The sequence below is a fragment of the Capricornis sumatraensis genome, chromosome 16, assembly GCF_032405125.1.
Source record: "Capricornis sumatraensis isolate serow.1 chromosome 16, serow.2, whole genome shotgun sequence".
In the NCBI taxonomy this organism is placed as follows: domain Eukaryota; kingdom Metazoa; phylum Chordata; class Mammalia; order Artiodactyla; family Bovidae; genus Capricornis; species Capricornis sumatraensis.
This window is the reverse complement of record NC_091084.1, coordinates 77,884,016-77,902,558: the sequence shown is the minus strand read 5'-3', so window position 1 is coordinate 77,902,558 and position 18,543 is coordinate 77,884,016. Positions and strand designations below refer to the sequence as shown.

The window sequence follows — 18,543 nt, the reverse complement described above, 5'->3', positions numbered from 1 at the left end:
ATGCCTGCTCTGCACACCCAGAGGCTGAAGCCCGAGGGAGGTCACGGAGGAGGACGAGGCGGGCGCTCGCGCGGCCCGCGCAGGGGGCCTCCGTGCGGTGCCCCTGGGCCCCGGCGCTCGGCGCGCCCCTCCCTCTCTCCCGCGGCCCGCCTCTGCCCGCCTCTCCCCGCGCGGGCCCGGCGGCTCGCTCTCCGGCAGTCCGCTTTCCCTCGCCGCCCCGCGCCCACCCACCCCGGGGTCCCCGCGCCCCGCCCGCCCCCGGCGCCGCCGCCCCCGCCGGGCCCGGCCCCGCCGCAGCGCGGGCGGCCAGTGCGCAGCCCCGCGCCCGCCCGCAGCCCGGACCGGATCGCGGGCGCGGAGCGAACCCGACCGACCGCCGCCCCCAGCCAGGTGAGGGCTGCTCTGGGGCGCGAGCAGCCAGGCTTCCTCCTTGACGGGAAGCGGGGGCCGGGAATTGAATCCTTTTTTTTTTTTTTTCCCTGAAAGGAGGATCTGGGAGCTTCTTCCATGAAAGAGGCTCAAGGGCTTTTCATCCGAAAGGATGGATGAAGGAAGGTCTGGGGGAGAGAGGGTCTAAGGTACCATTTTCTGAGGGATTTTTTTTTCCTTTTTTTAATGAGAAAGGATTAATTGGCTTCTTCCGTGAAAGGGGGACTCATCTTCTTGGGAGCCCGAGGGGCTTTCAAGGTAGGTGGAGAGGGCGCTTTGGGCAGAGCTTGAGGGAGGGGGTGACTGGGGAGTGGGGTTCGCTGGGAGGGTCTCTGGAATCCCCTTAGCCTGGCATGGCTTCACCTCCACGGTCGGCTCCGGGGCTCTGTCCAGCGCACCGTGTCCTAGTTTTTTTTTCTCTTTGAAGATGATTGTTTTGAGCCTCACCTGCACGAAGCCAGGAACAGCCATTTCCTTCCCTGGAGCTGTGACGCCCACCTGACACCCTCTCACCCTTGACCTGCTCCGGGAAGGGGGGCTTAAGGAATGATGGGGACCTAGGGATCTGAGAAATGGGCAGGGCCGGGTACCGAACACACAGGAGGGCCCTCAGGCACTGGCAGGGTGCACGAGGCGCAGCAGGGAGATTACAGGGTCCAGTGGGCGGATGATCCCGGGCCAAGACCTGCTAGGAGAGCCGCACGGTCAGGAAGACTTGTGATGCTCCCATATTCCCAGGAGACAAAAACGTTAGTTTTTTTGGTTGGTCTTGCTTTCTTCCCCCTTAGCCCTAGATCCCAAGACTCATTCCACTTCTCTCCCCTCCTATTTTTGCAAAAAGGGAAACTGAGGCAGATAACAGGTTGGCTGGACATATCTACGTTTAGAAGGGAAAGGTGGTGGAGAGGAAAGCACACTGAATTTGGAGCCAAAAGGCCTCCATTCAAGGCTCGCCTCAGGGCCCCAGGGGTGACCGCGGGCCAAAACGCTTCCCTTGGTTGGACCTCAGCTTCTCCCCTGTAAAATGGGAGAGGGCCCACCCGCCTTGAAGGTTAGCTGTGACACTCAGATGGGTGAAAGAAGTGCCCTGGGAAAGGGACTGCGATGAATACTGGGAGGTGCAATCGTCACTGCTGCAGGGACCCCCACTCCCCCCACCGCTGCCCTCAACAAGCGACTGGCTAGCCCAAGGGGCACCTTTGTAAGAATGAGGAAAGGTACTGTCTCTGGAAGGAGAGTGTTCAGCTGGGCTAGGGACTTGGGGGTCTTTCTTATCAGAAGCAGAAAAAGGGACACTCCCCAGCTGCAGCAGTTCCACACTGTTGGGCAAATAGGATGCGGGCCGCACTCCAGTGCCCACCTGCCTTCAGGTGAACGTCCTTGTTGAGCACAGCGCATCTGTGCACCTGCTCCTGGCACTCCTTCTTGGGAGGCCCCCAGCATCTCTAAGCGACACAAAGGTACACACACTCCCAGGGCATTTCCTATAGAAGCCCACATCCTAGGCTGTTGCCAGCTCATTTTCTTTCCCGCTTTGCCTCCACTTCAGGGCTTCAGGGAATTCAGTCCCCAGAGCCTGTGCCCTACCAGGAAGCATTATGGAGGAAGCATCTCCCTATCTTCCGAGAGACAATCCTTTGAGTCAAGTAGTGCCTTCACCAAGCTTCCAGGGGTAAGGGTTACTGAACCCTAACCCCTTATGTCAAGAACTTGATCATCAACTATACTCCAATGTAATTTTTAAAAATTAGATTAAAAAAAAAAAAACTTGATCAGATCAGTTTTCCCCCAAAACTGACTGCACTGCCATCCAACAGAGGTGCTCACACATGCTATCTCAGAGCATCCTCAGTAAGGTTGTTAGGCGGATATCCTCCCCCAGTTTATACAGAAGGGGCCGTGCCCGGAGACATTTGGGAACTTGCCTAAGGTTTCACAGCATGTAGAGGAGTAGCGCCAGGACCTGAGCCCAGGTTTAGCTGCCAGTCTTGTACACCCCAGCGCTCCTACCGAGGAACCAAGTTGCTGACCTCAAAGACCTGGCAAAGCCCGCTGGAACCTCTCTGCCACTGTATCCCCAGCAGCCCCTGGCTCTCTCTTTCCCCTCAGGGACCAACCCCAAAGCCCAGAGGAAAGAGTCCCTTTCTCTTCTTACTCTGATTTTGTGGGGGGAGGGAACTACCTCAAAACCCAACTGTTCTGACCTCTTCAGCGCAAGAAGGGCCCCTGGTGATTCTGGAGGTCCAGGGTGGGAGCTGACCCTTCACTGGGTCACAGGCCAGGAAACAGGTCAGTTCAGTTCAGTTCAGTCGCTCAGTCGTGTCCAACTCTTTTCGACCCCATGGGCTGCAGCACGCCAGGCCTCCCTGTCCATCACCAACTCCTGGAGCTTACTCAAACTCATGTCCATTGAGTCGGTGATGCCATCCAACCATCTCATCCTCTGTGGTCCCCTTCTCCTCCTGCCCTCAATCTTTCCCAGCATCAGGGTCTTTTCCAATGAGTCAGGTCAGGGAGCAGCTATTTCCTGCCAAGATGGGGGCTTAAAAAGCAGCCATCAAGGAGGGTGCCAGTACAGACAGCCAGTGCCTGAGTGAGCGGCATGCTAAGGGCCATGGAACAGACCAGGAAAATGTAGCCGATTGGAAGCTGAAGATAACCCCGGACGCCCTGACCACCCTCTGTGTTTCCAGGGCCCCTGGGTGTCAAGGAGAAGGGCACGTGGCAAGTGCAGCAGACAGGGCATTAGGACCCTTGAACCTGAGCATTTCCACTGGTATCTGCGAAATTTTACACAAAGGGGTTTGGTGGTTACAAAAAGAAAAAATAGGCCACTGATCTAATTGTTCACAAACTGTGGTCCCTGGACGAGCAGCCTCTCTGCATTACCTCGGAACCTGTGAGCAATGGAAATTCTCAGGCCTCATCCTAGACGAGTGGGAAAGGAAATGGCAACCCACTCCAGTATTCTTGCCTGGAGACTTCAATGAACAGAGGGGCCTGGTGGGCTACTACGGTTCATGGGGCCACAAAGAGTTGGACACGACTGAGTGACTAAGCACAGCACATCCCAGGCGAGACAGGGGCGCGGGCCAACAATGTGTGTTTTAACAGGCCCTCCAGGTGACACCGAGGCCCACTTAAGTTTTGAGAACCTCTGAGCCAGTTTCGGTGTGTAGAAAACCAGAAGTCCGAGTTGTGGGTCAAGGGGGGGGCTGTGCAGGGGGACCCGGCCCCCGGCCGCCCCTCCACAACCCTCGCCTCCCTCCCCCTCGTGCCTCCCGTCCCAGGCGCCATGCTGCTGCTGCTGCCGCTGCTGGGCCTGCTGAGCCCGGCGGCCTGCGGGGCTCCGGGCCCGGCCCCGGGGTCCGCGGAGCTGCGCTCGGCCTTCTCGGCGGCGCGCACCACCCCGCTGGAGGGCACGTCGGAGATGGCGGTGACCTTCGACAAGGTGTACGTGAACGTCGGGGGCGACTTCGACCCGGCCACCGGCCAGTTCCGCTGCCGCGTGCCGGGCGCCTACTTCTTCTCCTTCACGGCGGGCAAGGCGCCGCACAAGAGCCTGTCCGTGATGCTGGTGCGCAACCGCGACGAGGTGCAGGCGCTGGCCTTCGACGAGCAGCGGCGGCCGGGCACGCGCCGCGCCGCCAGCCAGAGCGCCATGCTGCAGCTCGACTACGGCGACGCGGTGTGGCTGCGGCTGCACGGCGCCCCGCGGTACGCGCTGGGCGCGCCGGGCGCCACCTTCAGCGGCTACCTGGTGTACGCCGACGCCGAGGCGCCCGCGCGCGGGGGGCCGCCCGCGCCCGCGGAGCCGCGCTCGGCCTTCTCGGCGGCGCGCACGCGCAGCCTGGTGGGCTCGGACGCGGGCCCCGGGCCGCGCCACCGGCCGCTGGCCTTCGACACCGAGCTGGTCAACATCGGCGGCGACTTCGACGCGGCGGCCGGCGTGTTCCGCTGCCGCCTGCCCGGCGCCTACTTCTTCTCCTTCACGCTGGGCAAGCTGCCGCGCAAGACGCTGTCGGTGAAGCTGATGAAGAACCGCGACGAGGTGCAGGCCATGATCTACGACGACGGCGCGTCGCGGCGCCGCGAGATGCAGAGCCAGAGCGTGATGCTGGCGCTGCGGCGCGGCGACGCCGTCTGGCTGCTCAGCCACGACCGCGACGGCTACGGCGCCTACAGCAACCACGGCAAGTACATCACCTTCTCCGGCTTCCTGGTGTACCCCGACCTCCCGCCCGCCGGCCCGCCGGGCCTCGGGCCGCCCGAGCTCTGAACCCCGACCCGGAGAGCCGCTCGGGATGGGGTGGGGTGGGGTCGGGGCGTGCATGCCGAGCCCGGACCCGCGGCCCGAACGCCCCGCCGGCGCGAGCATGACGGCCCGTCGCGCGTGGCGGACTCTGCCAATAAAGTGGGCCTGCGCCGGCGCCTGTCTGCCGGGGTCCTGCGCTTTGTCCTCACTGCGACGCTGTTGTCTTGGGGCGGGGCGGGAGAAGAGGGACCACCCCGGTGGGGGGTCGGCAGGCTGAGGGCAGGATTCTCCCTGGGCGAGCGAGGTGAGAGTTTGATTGGACCCTTCCTGTCCGGTCTAACTCCGCGTGGGTCTCCCCTCCATGTCCGTTTCCAGTCGTTCCCTGTAGTTCTTCCCCGTTGAACTGCGATGTGATTTTTAGGGCCCATCTAGTTCCTTTTCTGTGACAAGGGACAACACCCCGCGGCCTCACTGGGTGTATGGGATTCAAGGAAACGGTACCTTCTGGCCCCCCATAAGGGCGGTGGTGAACGTGGAAGGCAGCTGGTATCTGGTTGCCGATTCCTGCCTTCCCAGGATGGGTAGGGGGGTTTGCTCAGAGTCGCGGTTAACAAACTTATCTGACACAGAACGACACAGGGCTCCAGGAGGCCTGAACAGAACATTTTATGGGATGAGCTACACAGGATCAGAACCACTCCAGCCAGCCTCAATCTCCTCCCAACCTCACCCCCTTCTCTGAGCTTTGTTAGATGGACCAAAAATACATTTCTCACTTCCCTGCCCCCCAAAAGATAATGTTTCTCCACCTGCTTCCCTTCATTCTTCCAACAGACAACTAAAAATGTCCAGTCTATTCTCCTAGCCTAGATGGGATACTTGAGCAACTTAGGTACCCCCAGAGCCTTGGTTGGGTTTAAAAGAGGTATCTACATAAGATTGGGCACTGGGCACTTAGGAGTTACCTGGGCTAGCAGGCTAGGAGTTGGAGGGTGGGAGCTTCCTTTTCAGCATCTCTTAAACACACTTCTCAAAACACACACACTGCCTGCAAGTCCTGCCCTTAGGTCTGTGCCTGCTGGTCTGGGACCCAGAACCTGGGCCCGAGGAAGATGGGGGAGGGGTAGACTGGGGTCCAGTTATACAAGGCAAGCCCAGAGACCCGAACACAGTGGCAAGAACCGGCTGCCAGATGGAAGCCCCTGCCAAAGGTGGGTCTGGCTCAGGTTGGGGCTGGACGGGGGGGGGGGGGGCAAGGAGGGATGGCAAGGAAAAGGGGAGAGTTAGGGGAAGGAGTCAACGATGGAGGCCCAGGGCCCCAGAGGAGGGGGCTGGCCCTGGGGGCAGAAGCCTTTGCACAGGTCCCAGAGTGCTTCCTGTGCCAGGAGGGTGAGGGCCTGGGCCCAGCGGCCTCTCTCCTCGGCCTCGCTGGCCACGTGGAGCCGGTAGACACAGGACACGCCTGTGAGGAGCAGATGTTCAAAGTCCCAAGGGCTAAGAGGAGGTCCCTTCCGCAGGTCCTGGAGCTGCTGCAGCCGCTGCTCAGTGCCCTCCAAGTCCCTGGGCACCTGGTGCTGCAGGAGGAGCCTGAGCCGGCGGCCTGGACGTGTGGATGCCAGTTCCTCGTCCTGGAGGCGCAGCTGCCCCATGATATCCAGCTCCAGCCCTGCCCAGAGCAGCTGCAAGGGGAGTCACGTAAGGGGCGGGCTGGGCCTAGGGAGCAGGTCGGCGAGCAGTGCTGTGCTGGGGGCCACAAGCAGGCAGTAGGACCCATGCTGGGTTGCCCCCTCCCCAGCAGCCCCAGCTTGAGGCATCCCCCTTCCCGGCCCTGAGCTCGGGGACCTCTGGATACTCCCACCCCCACGTCCCAGGCTGGAGGAAAGACCTCGAACATCACTTCCGGGGCCTCTGGCTCCTTCGGGCCACCTCCCACGCTGGTGCTGTCCATGGGCTGCCCTGGGGCAGCAGAGAGGAGTCAGGGCCCTGCCAAGCTCTACCCTGAACACCCCAGCATCCCCAGAGTGCCCCTGAGCTGCCTGGTGGGGGTGCCCAGAAGTTCTATCTACAAAAGAACAGGAATGCCACCCCATGTCCACCTCCCCCTACACACACGCACAGACATTCACTCTCCCAGGCATCATCCCGAACCCACATACCATCTCGGCAAATGTCCAGGACTCCTCCTTGAACTTCTACAGTTCCCCTGGCCAAGAGCTCCAGGCCAATGAGTCACAAGACAGTTCACTTCCCATTACCCCTCCCTATCATCATCGGGGGACAGCGTGACCTGAAACAGTGCCAGTGACCCTCCCCAAAGGTGAAGACCCCTTTGAGAAGGACCTAGTCCTTTCCTGCTCCTAGTAAGTGACTGTGTGCAAGATGGGAGGCCAGGCAAAGCAGGATGTCTGCCGCAGCTTCCGCATCTCTCTGGGGTGCTGCCTAACCCTTGGAATGTCTGCCCTAAGCCCAGGGCAATGCAGGAGGTCCTGCTTTGCCCATCAGCCGGAAGAAGCCCGAGGCCCGTTGAGAGCACCAAGGGCGAACCACCCTCACTTCACCTGGACCTTTCTGGTTGTGAGTGAGGCCCATATCATTCTGTCCCCCACTCCACAGGGCAGCCTGGCAGCTATCACACCCACAGTTCCTAAGCCCTGCTGGCCTCAGATAGGACCAAGTGTTAACTTCTGTCAGCCACCAGCCTGCCTTAGCTCCCATCCACCCCACCCTAAGGCCCAGGTACCTGCATGGTGGTAGGTTGTAGTCACCCCAGGGAGGAGGCAAATGGCTACCGTCAGCCAAGCCAGGAACTGCACTGTCCCAGCCATGCCCCCCCAGGCCCTCTGAGTCTTGTTCTTCGCAGGGTCTCTCTGCACCTCCATCCGCCTGGCACACACTGGGGCTCCAGCTTTCCACTAGGCTGCTCCAGCTGCTCCCTGCGTTGCGTCTCGTTCTTCAGAGCTCAACAGGGAGGGGCGGGCTCTGGCTTCCTAGGGGCTCTTTCCATCCCAGAGAAATGTGAAATCTGGTTGTTGGCAGTAGGAGCCTGGCTCCCAGCTTGTCAGGCCCTAAGCCTATTCCTGCCCAGATGGGCGGGATGCTTAGTTAATAGGAAAAAGGCATTTGGTAGCAAACAGCTCAGGCTTGGCCCTCCCAAAGAGGGAGGCGAGACCCCAGGCAGAAAGACTGCCTTACTATCTGTCCTCACCCCCAGAACACTGCAACTGACTCTAGCCTCTGACACTCAGTCTGGCCCAGCCTCCAGGAAGCCCCTCAGTAGCCAAGAACAACAGCCGCAAAGCGTGATCTTCCAGCTGCCTGGTGGGCTGGCTGAATGGCCCCTGGACAGGCAGAGAACTCTTCCCCTCAGGCACTCAGCCACCGGCTGAACAGACCCCAGACTGGCTGGAATGGGGAGTACTGTTTCCTGGCGACAGGTCGGCAGCTCCTGATTGTCTTTGGCCCCAGACTGGGACTCTCCTTTGCTTGTTTACAACATTCTCAGCTCAGACCAGAGTCCAGGAAGGTTCCCTCAGCCCAGGCCCGATGCGCTGTCAGGGTGCAGGACACAGGGTTTGAGCCCTGGTCCTGGCTGTCGGCTCTTGGAACCTTGTGGTGTGAACAGGAAGAGGGTGGGTGGGAGCTGCCCTGTTTTCATGGGCCCCCTGGACCCATGAGTTGCCACGAGATAGTCTGCTGTGACAAAGGGCTTTCTCCATCAGTGGCCAAGATTCCATGCCACACCCGTCCTAAGCCCTGTGCACTGTGAGAACTTTCCATTTCAGTTCCAGAATGTCTCAGAAGTATATCTAGGCGTGCAAGTTACCCTGTCCGCAACTGCAGTATTTAGCCCCATTGAAACAGATTCCCGGTTTGGAAGAGTCTCTCTAAGGGAGTCAGCAAAACCCCTGCCTGCACCTCCCTCCTCTCCTGAGTCCAAGCTTCACTTCTCCTTATGGTAAGCACGCAGAAAGTGGTGAGTCTAGTAGGATTTTATTTACAGGGACACTCAATTATAGGTAAGGTGCTTTCTAGGATACACATGCCTTCCCTGAAACTACTTGGCTTCAGGTTTCTTGTCTCCGGCTTCAAGCTTGACACTCTCGGGGGGCTGGCGATAGGCAGGGAAAGCCTCCCACGGGCTGTTCAGATCAAACTTGCGGAACTCTTGAGCCAGCTCCACCGGCTCGGCCACCACCCGCTTCACCTCATCGTCATAGCGTAACTGGAGAAGAAAAAGGCAGGCTTGAGCACTGAGGAAAGCCTGTTACAGCCACGAAAGGCCCACTTTCCCAAACCTATCCTCAGCCCCTTTACTCCTCCGTCCTTGACTCCTGTCCCGGTCTCTTTTAGTCTCCATCCTCATCTGTGTTACCCATTAGGTGGTCACAACCCAACCACCGTCTCAAATGGCCTCCACCTCAAGCTCTGCCATCACCCAGGCAGGCTTCCCAGCCCATTACCCCACATCCTATGCTCTGAGCTCCTCTTCCACCAGAACTGACCTTGCCCACCTATCCACATACTCCTTTTGGTGGGACCTTCATTCTCCGACCAGGGATCAAACCCAGGCCCATGGCAGTGAAAGCATGGAATCCTAACCACTGGACCGCCAGGGAATTCCCTCCACACACCCTGTAAGTTGATAGTAAGCATTTGCCCAGGATGAGGGAGCAAGTCAGTGGCTGAAAAGAATAAACCTAAGCTGACAAGCACTCAAGTTCAGGCCTGGGGGCCTTGGCATTATCACTGCCAAGGTGCAAGGTAGTAAACGTGGCACGACTTTTCCTGTTACTGGAAAATCAGCAGCTGGATAAGGTGAGGGCAATCTGCTGCTACAAATGGGACCATGCTAAATATAAGGAAACAGAGAGACCTGGGTACTGAAGAGCAAGGGCTGGATTGCCACCACCTCAGCGTTTCTGAAAAGTTACTTTGCTACGAAACCACGGATGTATACATACAATAACCCAGCTTCCTGCTGGAGCCTGCCACACACAGCAGTGCTGAGTAAAGCACTGAAATCCGAGGGCTGAACATTCAGTGTCTTGCCTTCTCCAGAGATCCAGGCAGGGTAAAGAGACACTCCATGTTCAGATTGTGGTGACAAACTGTGTCCTCAAATCTGCCTCGGTCATTAAAATGACCATTAAAACCATTAAAATAATGGGTGACAACAGCTGAGCATTTACAATACACCAGTTTTAAACATACACCAATTAGTTTACTACAAATCTACTGTTGTTAAGTACGATTCTTGTTCCAATTTTGCATATAAGAAAACTGTGTCAGAGTGGAGCTCGGATAGAATGCAGTATTGATGCTCTTAACCCACCACGATCCACTGGCCATAATTCCTGCCCAGCATCCCTACCAGTCCCTCCCCCTCAAGCCTGTGGCCTACTTCCAAGGCTCCTACCTCAACATAGCCAGACAGCGGGAAGTCTTTCCGGAAAGGATGTCCCTCAAAGCCATAGTCTGTTAGGATTCTTCTTAGATCAGGGTGGTTAGCAAAGAAGACTCCAAACATGTCCCAGATCTAGAAAAAAGAGGCAACTGGCTATCACAGGGGTGAGGGGCTGCACTGCCTCCACTGAATCCAATGCGTTTTGCACCTCTGGCCCAGGTGCAGGGTCCACCATGTACAGAGACTCACCTCCCTCTCATACCAGTTGGCTGCCTTGTACACAGACACAGAAGACTCAATGGGCGTTAGCTCATCTGTATAGGTCTTCACACGGATCCGCGAGTTGAAGCGCAGAGAGAGCAGGTTGTAAACAATCTAGGGAGAATGGAGGGAGCTGAGGACCAAGATGACCACAGGCTGAGGGGTGTGGGTCAGAAGTCCTTGAGTGGGACCATGAGGGGATAAAGTTCCACCCTGTGAACCCACCTTCTGTCCTAAAGCTCAAAACCTCAAGATGCTCCAGTACTCACAACTACTTGTAAATGCCTAAGCGACACTATAGCTCAGCCTGTCAGCATGCTTATCTTTGCTCCCACTACTGGATGTCTCCCAACTCCTCCTCCCCGCCACCCCACCCTCCATGGGACTAAACCTGGTTTCCTAATTAATCAAGAGTCAGCACAAATTTTCTCCCTTCATAAAAGCCTTCTAGACTGGGCTAAGTGCCCCTCCTGTGTTCTTATAACATCCCATGAATTGTGTGATTAGAGTAAACTTTAAAATATATATATATCAATGTGTTCAATCTACTTTGTTCTTATAGGCTTTTCTCGAGTGTAATTAATAGTCACTGTATCTGCTTGGTGCGGGTGGTTTAGTCCCTCCGTGTCTGACTCTCGAGACCCCATGGACTGCAGCTCCCCAGGCTCCTCCGTCCATGGGATTTCCCAGGCAGGAATACTGGAGTGGGGTGCCGTTCCCTCCCCCAACAGTAAACTGCTCTCTGTGTCCTTCTTCCTCACTGGAGTGTGGGGGACTTCTGGAGGGCAGGTATTGGGTGTTACTTCTCTCTCGATCCCAGGATCTGGCAAAAAGTAGGTGACGAGAAAACAACAAGCTAAATGTACTGAGAACGTACTGCGTGCTAGCAACCTACCTGAACCATCTCCATGAATACTCACAACCACCCTGTGAGGTAGGGTGTTTCACACTTTTTAAAGATACTTATTTTGCACATAAGAAAAACTAAAGCTTGGAAAGACCAAACAAAATGTTTGAAGTCACACGGCTTACTAATGGCAAAGCTACAACTAAAACTCAAGGTCTCCCTGATTCAGAGACCCCGCGTTAACTGCTGTGTTGTATTTGTTCGACCTGAACTGAAACTAAGGCGGCCACGGTTCCCACAGGCAGCTGTCACCCTGAAACTGTTCTGTCCCTTTGCCCTCCTTCACGCTCGAAACCTCAATCTCCTGACTGACCTCAAAACGGTTCTGCCGGGTGGGGATGTCCACCGCCGTCAAGTCGGCCAAGGATTTGAATTGTGCGTTGCTGTGATCCCTGAGGAAAGTCAGCACTGGGACGACCCCGTCAGGATGGATGCAGATCTCTAACTCGCTGAAGCAGGACACCTGGCGACACAGAACAGGAGAGGAGAGGGAGCAAAGCCTCAGCCAGAGCAGGTAACTTCGACTGGAACCTCCTGGTTTAAGGCAGAGAGAGAGGACCAAGCTGGGACGGAGGAGTCTGTGCTTTGATTCCAGGCTGCCCACTCCCACATGCCCTGAGAACACGGCTCTTTCTTGATCTAAATCCAAACACCAGTAGTGAATATTACCTGAACTTGCTGGACATACTTGGGCAGGATTTCAGCCACATACTCTCCAAAAGCTGAGAGCTGCTTGTGGGCCACATCATTCCGTGGTCTGACAGTGGCTGGAAAGAGAAGGCATATTTTGAAAAGGAAAGTAGAAGGCAGCAACCAGCCCTGCAGACTGAGGCCTGAATAGTCTCTTGAGCTTGTGAGGCATGCTGTTCCCCAGTCAGGACTCCCTGAAGAATCCTGAGAAAGGTGGAGATAGAAAGTTCCTCTTCCATGGAACAGGAAGTGATGAAAACGTTGGGGAGATGCTACCTACACGATCCACAAAGACTCACCTATTATTACAGCTGGGGTGTTTGCTTCTTCTCAAAACTACTCCATGGTTCTTCCTTCTCAATGCCTGCAACTCTGCTAAAGCAGCATGGGTCTCAGTTCTCTTACCATACCAGGAGCTCTTTAAGTGTGAGAACTAGAACTTTTATGATTCTCTGTATCTCCTTAACATCTGGCTCATAGTAGGTTCTCAAACTAAGAACTTCAGGGCTTAAAAGTTTTCACAGATTATGTAGTTGAAACCTTTTTTTTTGGCACAGACCAGGAAACTAAGGCCCAGAAAGGGGGCAATATCAGGTCTCCTGATTCTCAGGTGGCTTATGTTGACTGGAACTTATCTCCACACACTCATTCGTGTAACACTAAATCACTGGAGCAACTACAAACCATAGGCTGCAGAGTATTGTTTTCTCCGCCTTTGACAGCAGGCAGGCCTTGCTTTATCACTTACTAGTGCTGTGATCCTGGTCAACCTCTCTGCACCGTTTCCTACTCTACTGTAGAAGAGCATAATACTATCTACCTCCTAAGATTGTTGTGGGAACTATGATCATTCATTAATCGCTTAGCAAGGTGCCTGGCATACAGTAAGCACTCAATTAACGGGAGCTACTATTATAATAGGGCTCAGAGGCCCAGAGTCTATGCTTGTCATTTTAGAGAGCTTACAGTTTAATCAGAGAGAAAGAGAGAAATGGACAAGCGGCAACAGGGCCGTAACAGGCCCAAGGACACAAGGAGGACGCGTGCAGTCAGCTCTCCAAGGACAAGCAGAGGCTTGCCGGGAGGACGCAGAGAAAGACAGTCCAGGACAAGGGCAAAGCAAACATTTGACAAAGGGAATGAACGCGGCCCCGCCTGCAGTCCCGAGAAGGGCCGGTCTCGCACATACTCACGGCGCGTGTCGGCCGCAGCGCTTTCCCGCCTCACCGGCAGCAACAGCACCGAGGGTCTCCCGGCCACTGTATGGGAAGACAGAGACACTGAGGCGCAGGATGAGGCCTGAGGGGCTCCCTCCGCTGGGCGCGTCGCCGCTCCTGCCCCGGGCCTCAGCCGGCTGCCCACTGGTCACCTCTGGCCGGCGCCGCGGACCCCACGAGCCTCTGCCAACAACCCCGAGCCGCCGCCGCCGCCATCTTCCCCGACTGTACACAAGGCAGCCGAGGCCAGGCCGGTAGGACACGGAGCCCCCAAGGGCACGGACCGGAAGCGGAAGTGTGCATCAGACCTTCTTCCGGGGGGTCGCGGGGCCAGAAGCAGAGGTTCCAGGTTCCGGGCTTCGGAATGAAAGGAGGGAAGGCAGGTGAGAAAGCGAAGCCCGCAGGTGGGGAGACCTTGAGGCGAATGTGGCCCTAGCTTGGCGTGACAGAGGCTGGAGAGAAGGCAAAGATCCTAAAGAGCCAGTCGGATGAGAGGAGAAGAAGGGACGAGAGGTCTGGGTTCCACATTCCACACCCCTCCCCCGCTCCCCGAGCTAAGCTTTTGCTGAAGGCCGGCGGGCCAGGCTAGGGGGAGGGGAAAGACAAGAACGGTTTCCCTGGCGACCGTTTCCCGGGCGACTCCAGGTGGAGAGGGGACACTGCACGTGGCGATGGGCCGCCTCTGGCCCCTTGCCGGAGACAGATCGAGCTCCGTCTCGCGTTCTGGGACGAAGTCTTGGGGAGTCATTAGGGCGAGCAGGGAAGTGCCAGGGAGAGGCTCAGAAAAGAGCAGATGGGGATCTGAGAGATGTCCCAGGCTGAATCTCATATTGTAAGGTCTGGATTCCCTGCGCCAGGGAAGAGGAGCCTGGCTGCAAGGACGTAGGGCTCTTCTTGTCGGGTTCTGCTGCCCGGAGCCTCCACAAGTTTTACGTCCAGGGGTTATTTGGTTGGGCTTTTTAAAATCACAGGCTTCCTCCTTGCTCTCATATGTTGACCTAAATACCAAGCCTTTTGTTACATCATGGAAAAGGAGTTTTCCATGTTTTCTCAAGGAAATACCTCGCGTAGGAAATCTTGATTTTATTAGGTATGTGATGTCACTGTGAGCGAATGAGCCCAGCTTTGGTTCAGGGAGATCATCAGAGTTGTCATTAGCAGGGCCAGGACTAAGGCTAATCTGGGTCGACTGTGCCCTTCTCCCTTTTCCCTTCTCTCTCCCTGAATTGGACAGTTAGATTCATAGACTGTGGCTTCCTTCAGTTACTCAAGGTGGTGGTGTTTTACAGACAGCTGGCAGAGAGAGAAGTTGGCTACCACCATGGAATCACCAGAGGAACCTGGAGCATCCATGGATGAGAACTACTTTGTGAACTACACTTTCAAAGATAGGTCACACTCAGGCCGTGTGGCTCAGGGCATCATGAAACTGTGTTTGGAGGAAGAGCTCTTTGCTGACGTCACCATCTCTGTGGAAGGCCGGGAGTTTCAGCTCCACCGATTGGTCCTCTCGGCTCAGAGCTGCTTCTTCCGGTCCATGTTCACTTCCAACCTGAAGGAGGCCCACAACCGGGTGATTGTACTGCAGGATGTCAGTGAGTCTGTCTTCCAGCTCCTGGTCGATTATATCTACCACGGGACCGTGAAGCTCCGCGCAGAGGAGCTGCAGGAGATTTATGAGGTGTCAGACATGTATCAGCTGACGGCTCTCTTTGAGGAATGTTCTCGGTTTCTGGCCCGCACAGTGCAGGTGGGCAACTGCCTGCAGGTGATGTGGCTAGCAGACCGACACAGCGATCCTGAGCTCTACACCGCTGCCAAGCACTGTGCCAAGGCCCACCTGGCCCAGCTGCAGAGCACAGAGGAATTTCTTCACTTGCCCCACCATCTACTCACTGATATCATCTCGGGTAAGCAGAGCGAGGGGGAACGCCATACCCAGCTGCACACGTGTGTGACGGCCGCTGAAAGTTCTCCTCTAGGACAAGGGTACCCTCAGGCTCCTGGTGTTAGTTTCCGTTGTTATTCTTGATAAGAATTTACTTAGATACCTTCTGAGAGAGAGATTGAGTTGACGTTTAGTAGTTAACGTCAGAGACAGAGGCCCTTCCAGAGGAAGAGATTAGGAAACTAAAGCAGCATTTCACATTATATGCAAATATCTTTTTTTTTTTTTTTTTAAAGCTGCACTTAGCCACAAAAGGTAGTGAGGAGCTACCTGCATTTATATTCTAACCTCTCTTGTGCGTAAGTGTTCTCATCCGGTCTACACTTCGCATGTATTTGTGGGACTCCTTACCCGAGTAAATTGACAGTGAGTCAAGATAGTTAGGGGCTTCCCAGGTGGCACAGTGGTTAAAAAGAAAAAAAAAAATCCACCTACCAATGCAGGAGACACAAGAGACATGGATTTGATCCCTGAGCTGGGAAGATCCCCTGGAGTAGGACATGGCAACCCACTCCAGTATTCTTGCCTGGAAAATCCCGTGGACAGAGGAGCCTGGCAGACTACAGTCCATAGGGCTGTAAAAAGTCAGACATCTAAATAAGAAGCTTCTCAAGTGACTGGCCAACTTTTAGGTAACAATGCTAACCCTGCAAGTGAGGTATAACTGTACTTCAAATGTGAGCTTTATAGCCTAGTAGATTGCTTCCATGGCAAATAGGAGAATATCAAGTCATCCATTTTGATTAAGGGGAAAAAAAGGGCAATTTTAGGTTAATTTCTCACACACACACATACATATATATACATGGTGGTAGTCTAACAAAGAGATTCACATTTTTAAAGTCACTGACTCTAAATTTCCCTTGTGGATCCTCAGACTGCCATTGACCATACCTTTCCTCTGACTTGCAGATGGAGTTCCATGTTCCCAGAACCCAACAGAGGCAATAGAAGCCTGGATAAATTTTAATAAAGAAGAAAGAGAGGCTTTTTCAGAGTCACTCAGGACTAGCTTGAAGGTAAGGCAGATTTCTTTAGGGTTGGGACACCATGCTATAGATAGATGCATTCCAGCTGTCTTGTCAGCTTGGCCTCTTTGATGGCTGGCAAGTAAGTCTCTGGCTTAAAGCTGATAAGAGCTGGGGTGGAGGACATGTATGTGAGCCTAGAAGCCAGCAGCCTCTGGGCACCAAAGCTCCTTGAGAGAACTGCTTTCATCATTGCATTAATGACCAAAGCACCAACTCATCATAGTTACAAAAAAGGCTGGAAGGATGAGTGTGACAGGTTTTCTGTCCCAGCATAAGGTACCTGAAAGACGGTGACCAGAGGAGAGTCGGGGTGACACACAGTAACTAGAAGGGAGTGGGTCAGGGCGAGATACGAGGGTGTGCGTCTCAGCTGCGCCTTTAGCCTCGAGCTGATAGGTACCGTTTATGACTTTAATTTCGCCAACAGGAAATTGGGGAGAACGTGCACATCTACCTGATCGGGAAGGAGTCCTCTCGCACGCACTCGTTGGCTGTGTCCTTGCACTGTGCGGAAGACGACTCCATCAGTGTGAGCGGCCAGAACAGCCTGTGCCACCAGATCACAGCAGCCTGCAAGCACGGCGGGGACCTGTACGTGGTAGGGGGATCCATCCCACGGCGCATGTGGAAGTGCAACAATGCCACCGTGGACTGGGAGTGGTGTGCCCCTTTGCCCCGAGACCGACTCCAGCACACCCTGGTGTCTGTGCCTGGGAAGGACGCCATATATTCACTGGGTGGCAAGACACTGCAGGACACCCTCTCCAACGCGGTGATCTATTATCGGGTGGGTGATAATGTCTGGACTGAGACAACCCAGCTAGAGGTGGCGGTGTCAGGGGCCGCTGGTGCCAACCTCAACGGGATCATCTACTTACTGGGGGGGGAGGAGAATGACCTGGACTTCTTTACCAAACCGTCCCGACTCATCCAGTGCTTTGACACCGAGACAGACAAGTGCCACGTGAAGCCCTACGTGCTGCCCTTCGCAGGCCGCATGCATGCGGCCGTGCATAAAGACCTGGTGTTCATCGTGGCCGAGGGGGACTCCCTGGTGTGCTACAACCCCCTGCTAGACAGCTTCACCCGGCTTTGCCTTCCCGAGGCCTGGAGCTCTGCCCCGTCCCTCTGGAAGATCGCCAGCTGTAACGGGAGCATCTATGTTTTCCGGGACCGGTATAAAAAGGGAGATGCCAACACCTACAAGCTTGACCCTGCCACTTCGGCTGTAACTGTCACCAGAGGCATTAAGGTGCTGCTGACCAATTTGCAGTTCGTGTTGGCCTAAGGCTGTTGAGGGCAGGAGCAGCTGGCGTTTGCCCTCCCTCCCTCCAGCACCTCCCTATCCAAACCCAAAAGTCCCCGGAGGCACCCCCCAACTCGGGTATTACGTTACTTTCTGATACATGTTAGAAAGGCAGCGCCTCAGCCCTTCCCTGAACTCCTAAGAGTGTTCTGTCTGGGGCTTTTTAGACTAATGCTACTCAGCTGGCTGCTAGAACTGAGAGTAGGCCAGCCTGTTCGCCACCCCCTTGTAATCTTGAGCCTCACTCACTACAGATTGCTTAAAGCCCGCCTCTTCTCCACCCTTAGGCACAGCCTCCCCTCTCTACCTGATCAATGTTAATAGAAGCACCCCTGATCCCGGGACAGAAGGAAAGATGTCCAGTCTCCGTTTTTTTCTGTAGCCTGCAAAGCGGCTTGTTGGTCATTTTCCCACAAAGAATTAGGTGTTAGAGTTCTCCTTCAGGTGTTGCTTGGAAAAAATGGACTAAAGCGAAGGTGTCCTTCACCAGCAAGAGGCTACACTAGAATTCAGGATGTCCGTCTATTCTTTTTCATCTCTCCGTCAGAAAATGTACACTTTGGTTTTATTTTTGGCTAATTCCAAGGAGTAAGCCAGAAAGAAGTAGAATGGATTATTTCTGGTTAATAGCAGAAACTTTTTTTCAAACTCAAGTATATAAGGTCACTACTCTTTTAAAAGCTCTAAGATAAATCAAGAGCTAGGAACTGTTCATACAAATAAAAGTTTTTGAAGGGATATATGTGTGTTTTGAATTCTAAAGGGGTGACTTCCTAAGGGGAACTGGCTACACACCCACACACTTCTGAGTCACAATACTGATGGAATCCCATGCTTCTTTTCTACATACAGGATGACTGCTCCAAACGCAAGGACAGCCACGTAAGGCCAGTGGACTAGGATCCTGACAGTGGGAAAGAGCTGGGGCTGGATATTTCTCTGCCCTTCTCCTAATTCTAAACGTCTTTGAGTTACAGGCCTAAATATTAGGCACAGCATCAGGTGCACGACAGATTTCTTTGATCTCATAAACCTTCAGCCCGGTCCCATTTCCCCATGCCCCATGAACGGAAGCCACGCTAAAGCTAGCCATAC

The 18,543-nt window shown here is 55.1% G+C and overlaps 4 protein-coding genes across 6 annotated transcripts; 2 read left to right on the top strand and 2 right to left on the bottom strand.

Moving 5' to 3' along the window:
- Positions 1-4,708, top strand: C1QTNF4 (C1q and TNF related 4). The gene is made up of 4 exons (XM_068988053.1): positions 1-390; positions 1,979-2,101; positions 2,431-2,500; positions 3,720-4,708. Exons 1-4 carry the CDS (start codon positions 1-3, stop codon positions 4,706-4,708), a joined length of 1,572 nt encoding a protein of 523 aa, XP_068844154.1.
- A 1,259-nt stretch (positions 4,709-5,967) lies between these two features.
- FAM180B (family with sequence similarity 180 member B) lies at positions 5,968-7,865 on the bottom strand. 2 transcript variants are annotated; one of them, XM_068989263.1, is made up of 3 exons: positions 7,425-7,865; positions 6,570-6,640; positions 5,968-6,363 (listed from the first exon to the last, which is right to left on the bottom strand). In XM_068989263.1, exons 1-3 carry the CDS (start codon positions 7,561-7,563, stop codon positions 5,968-5,970), a joined length of 606 nt encoding a protein of 201 aa, XP_068845364.1. In that variant the 5' UTR covers positions 7,564-7,865. The 2 variants fall into 2 exon arrangements, with proteins under 2 accessions (XP_068845364.1, XP_068845365.1); XM_068989264.1 differs by lacking the exon at positions 6,570-6,640 and having other exon boundaries at positions 7,425-7,554.
- Positions 7,866-8,497: 632 nt separating this feature from the next.
- On the bottom strand, positions 8,498-13,436 carry NDUFS3 (NADH:ubiquinone oxidoreductase core subunit S3). The gene is made up of 7 exons (XM_068988973.1): positions 13,316-13,436; positions 13,140-13,205; positions 11,926-12,023; positions 11,570-11,719; positions 10,338-10,463; positions 10,101-10,220; positions 8,498-8,906 (listed from the first exon to the last, which is right to left on the bottom strand). Exons 1-7 carry the CDS (start codon positions 13,377-13,379, stop codon positions 8,739-8,741), a joined length of 792 nt encoding a protein of 263 aa, XP_068845074.1. The 5' UTR covers positions 13,380-13,436; the 3' UTR covers positions 8,498-8,738.
- Positions 13,437-13,501: 65 nt separating this feature from the next.
- Positions 13,502-18,100, top strand: KBTBD4 (kelch repeat and BTB domain containing 4). Of its 2 annotated transcripts, none has more exons than XM_068988627.1 (4): positions 13,502-13,546; positions 14,453-15,073; positions 16,024-16,130; positions 16,570-18,100. In XM_068988627.1, the coding sequence occupies exons 1-4, from the start codon at positions 13,528-13,530 to the stop codon at positions 17,428-17,430; spliced, it is 1,608 nt and encodes a 535-aa protein (XP_068844728.1). In that variant the 5' UTR covers positions 13,502-13,527; the 3' UTR covers positions 17,431-18,100. The 2 variants fall into 2 exon arrangements, with proteins under 2 accessions (XP_068844728.1, XP_068844726.1); XM_068988625.1 differs by having other exon boundaries at positions 13,528-13,567.
- The last annotated feature ends 443 nt before the right edge of the window (positions 18,101-18,543 follow it).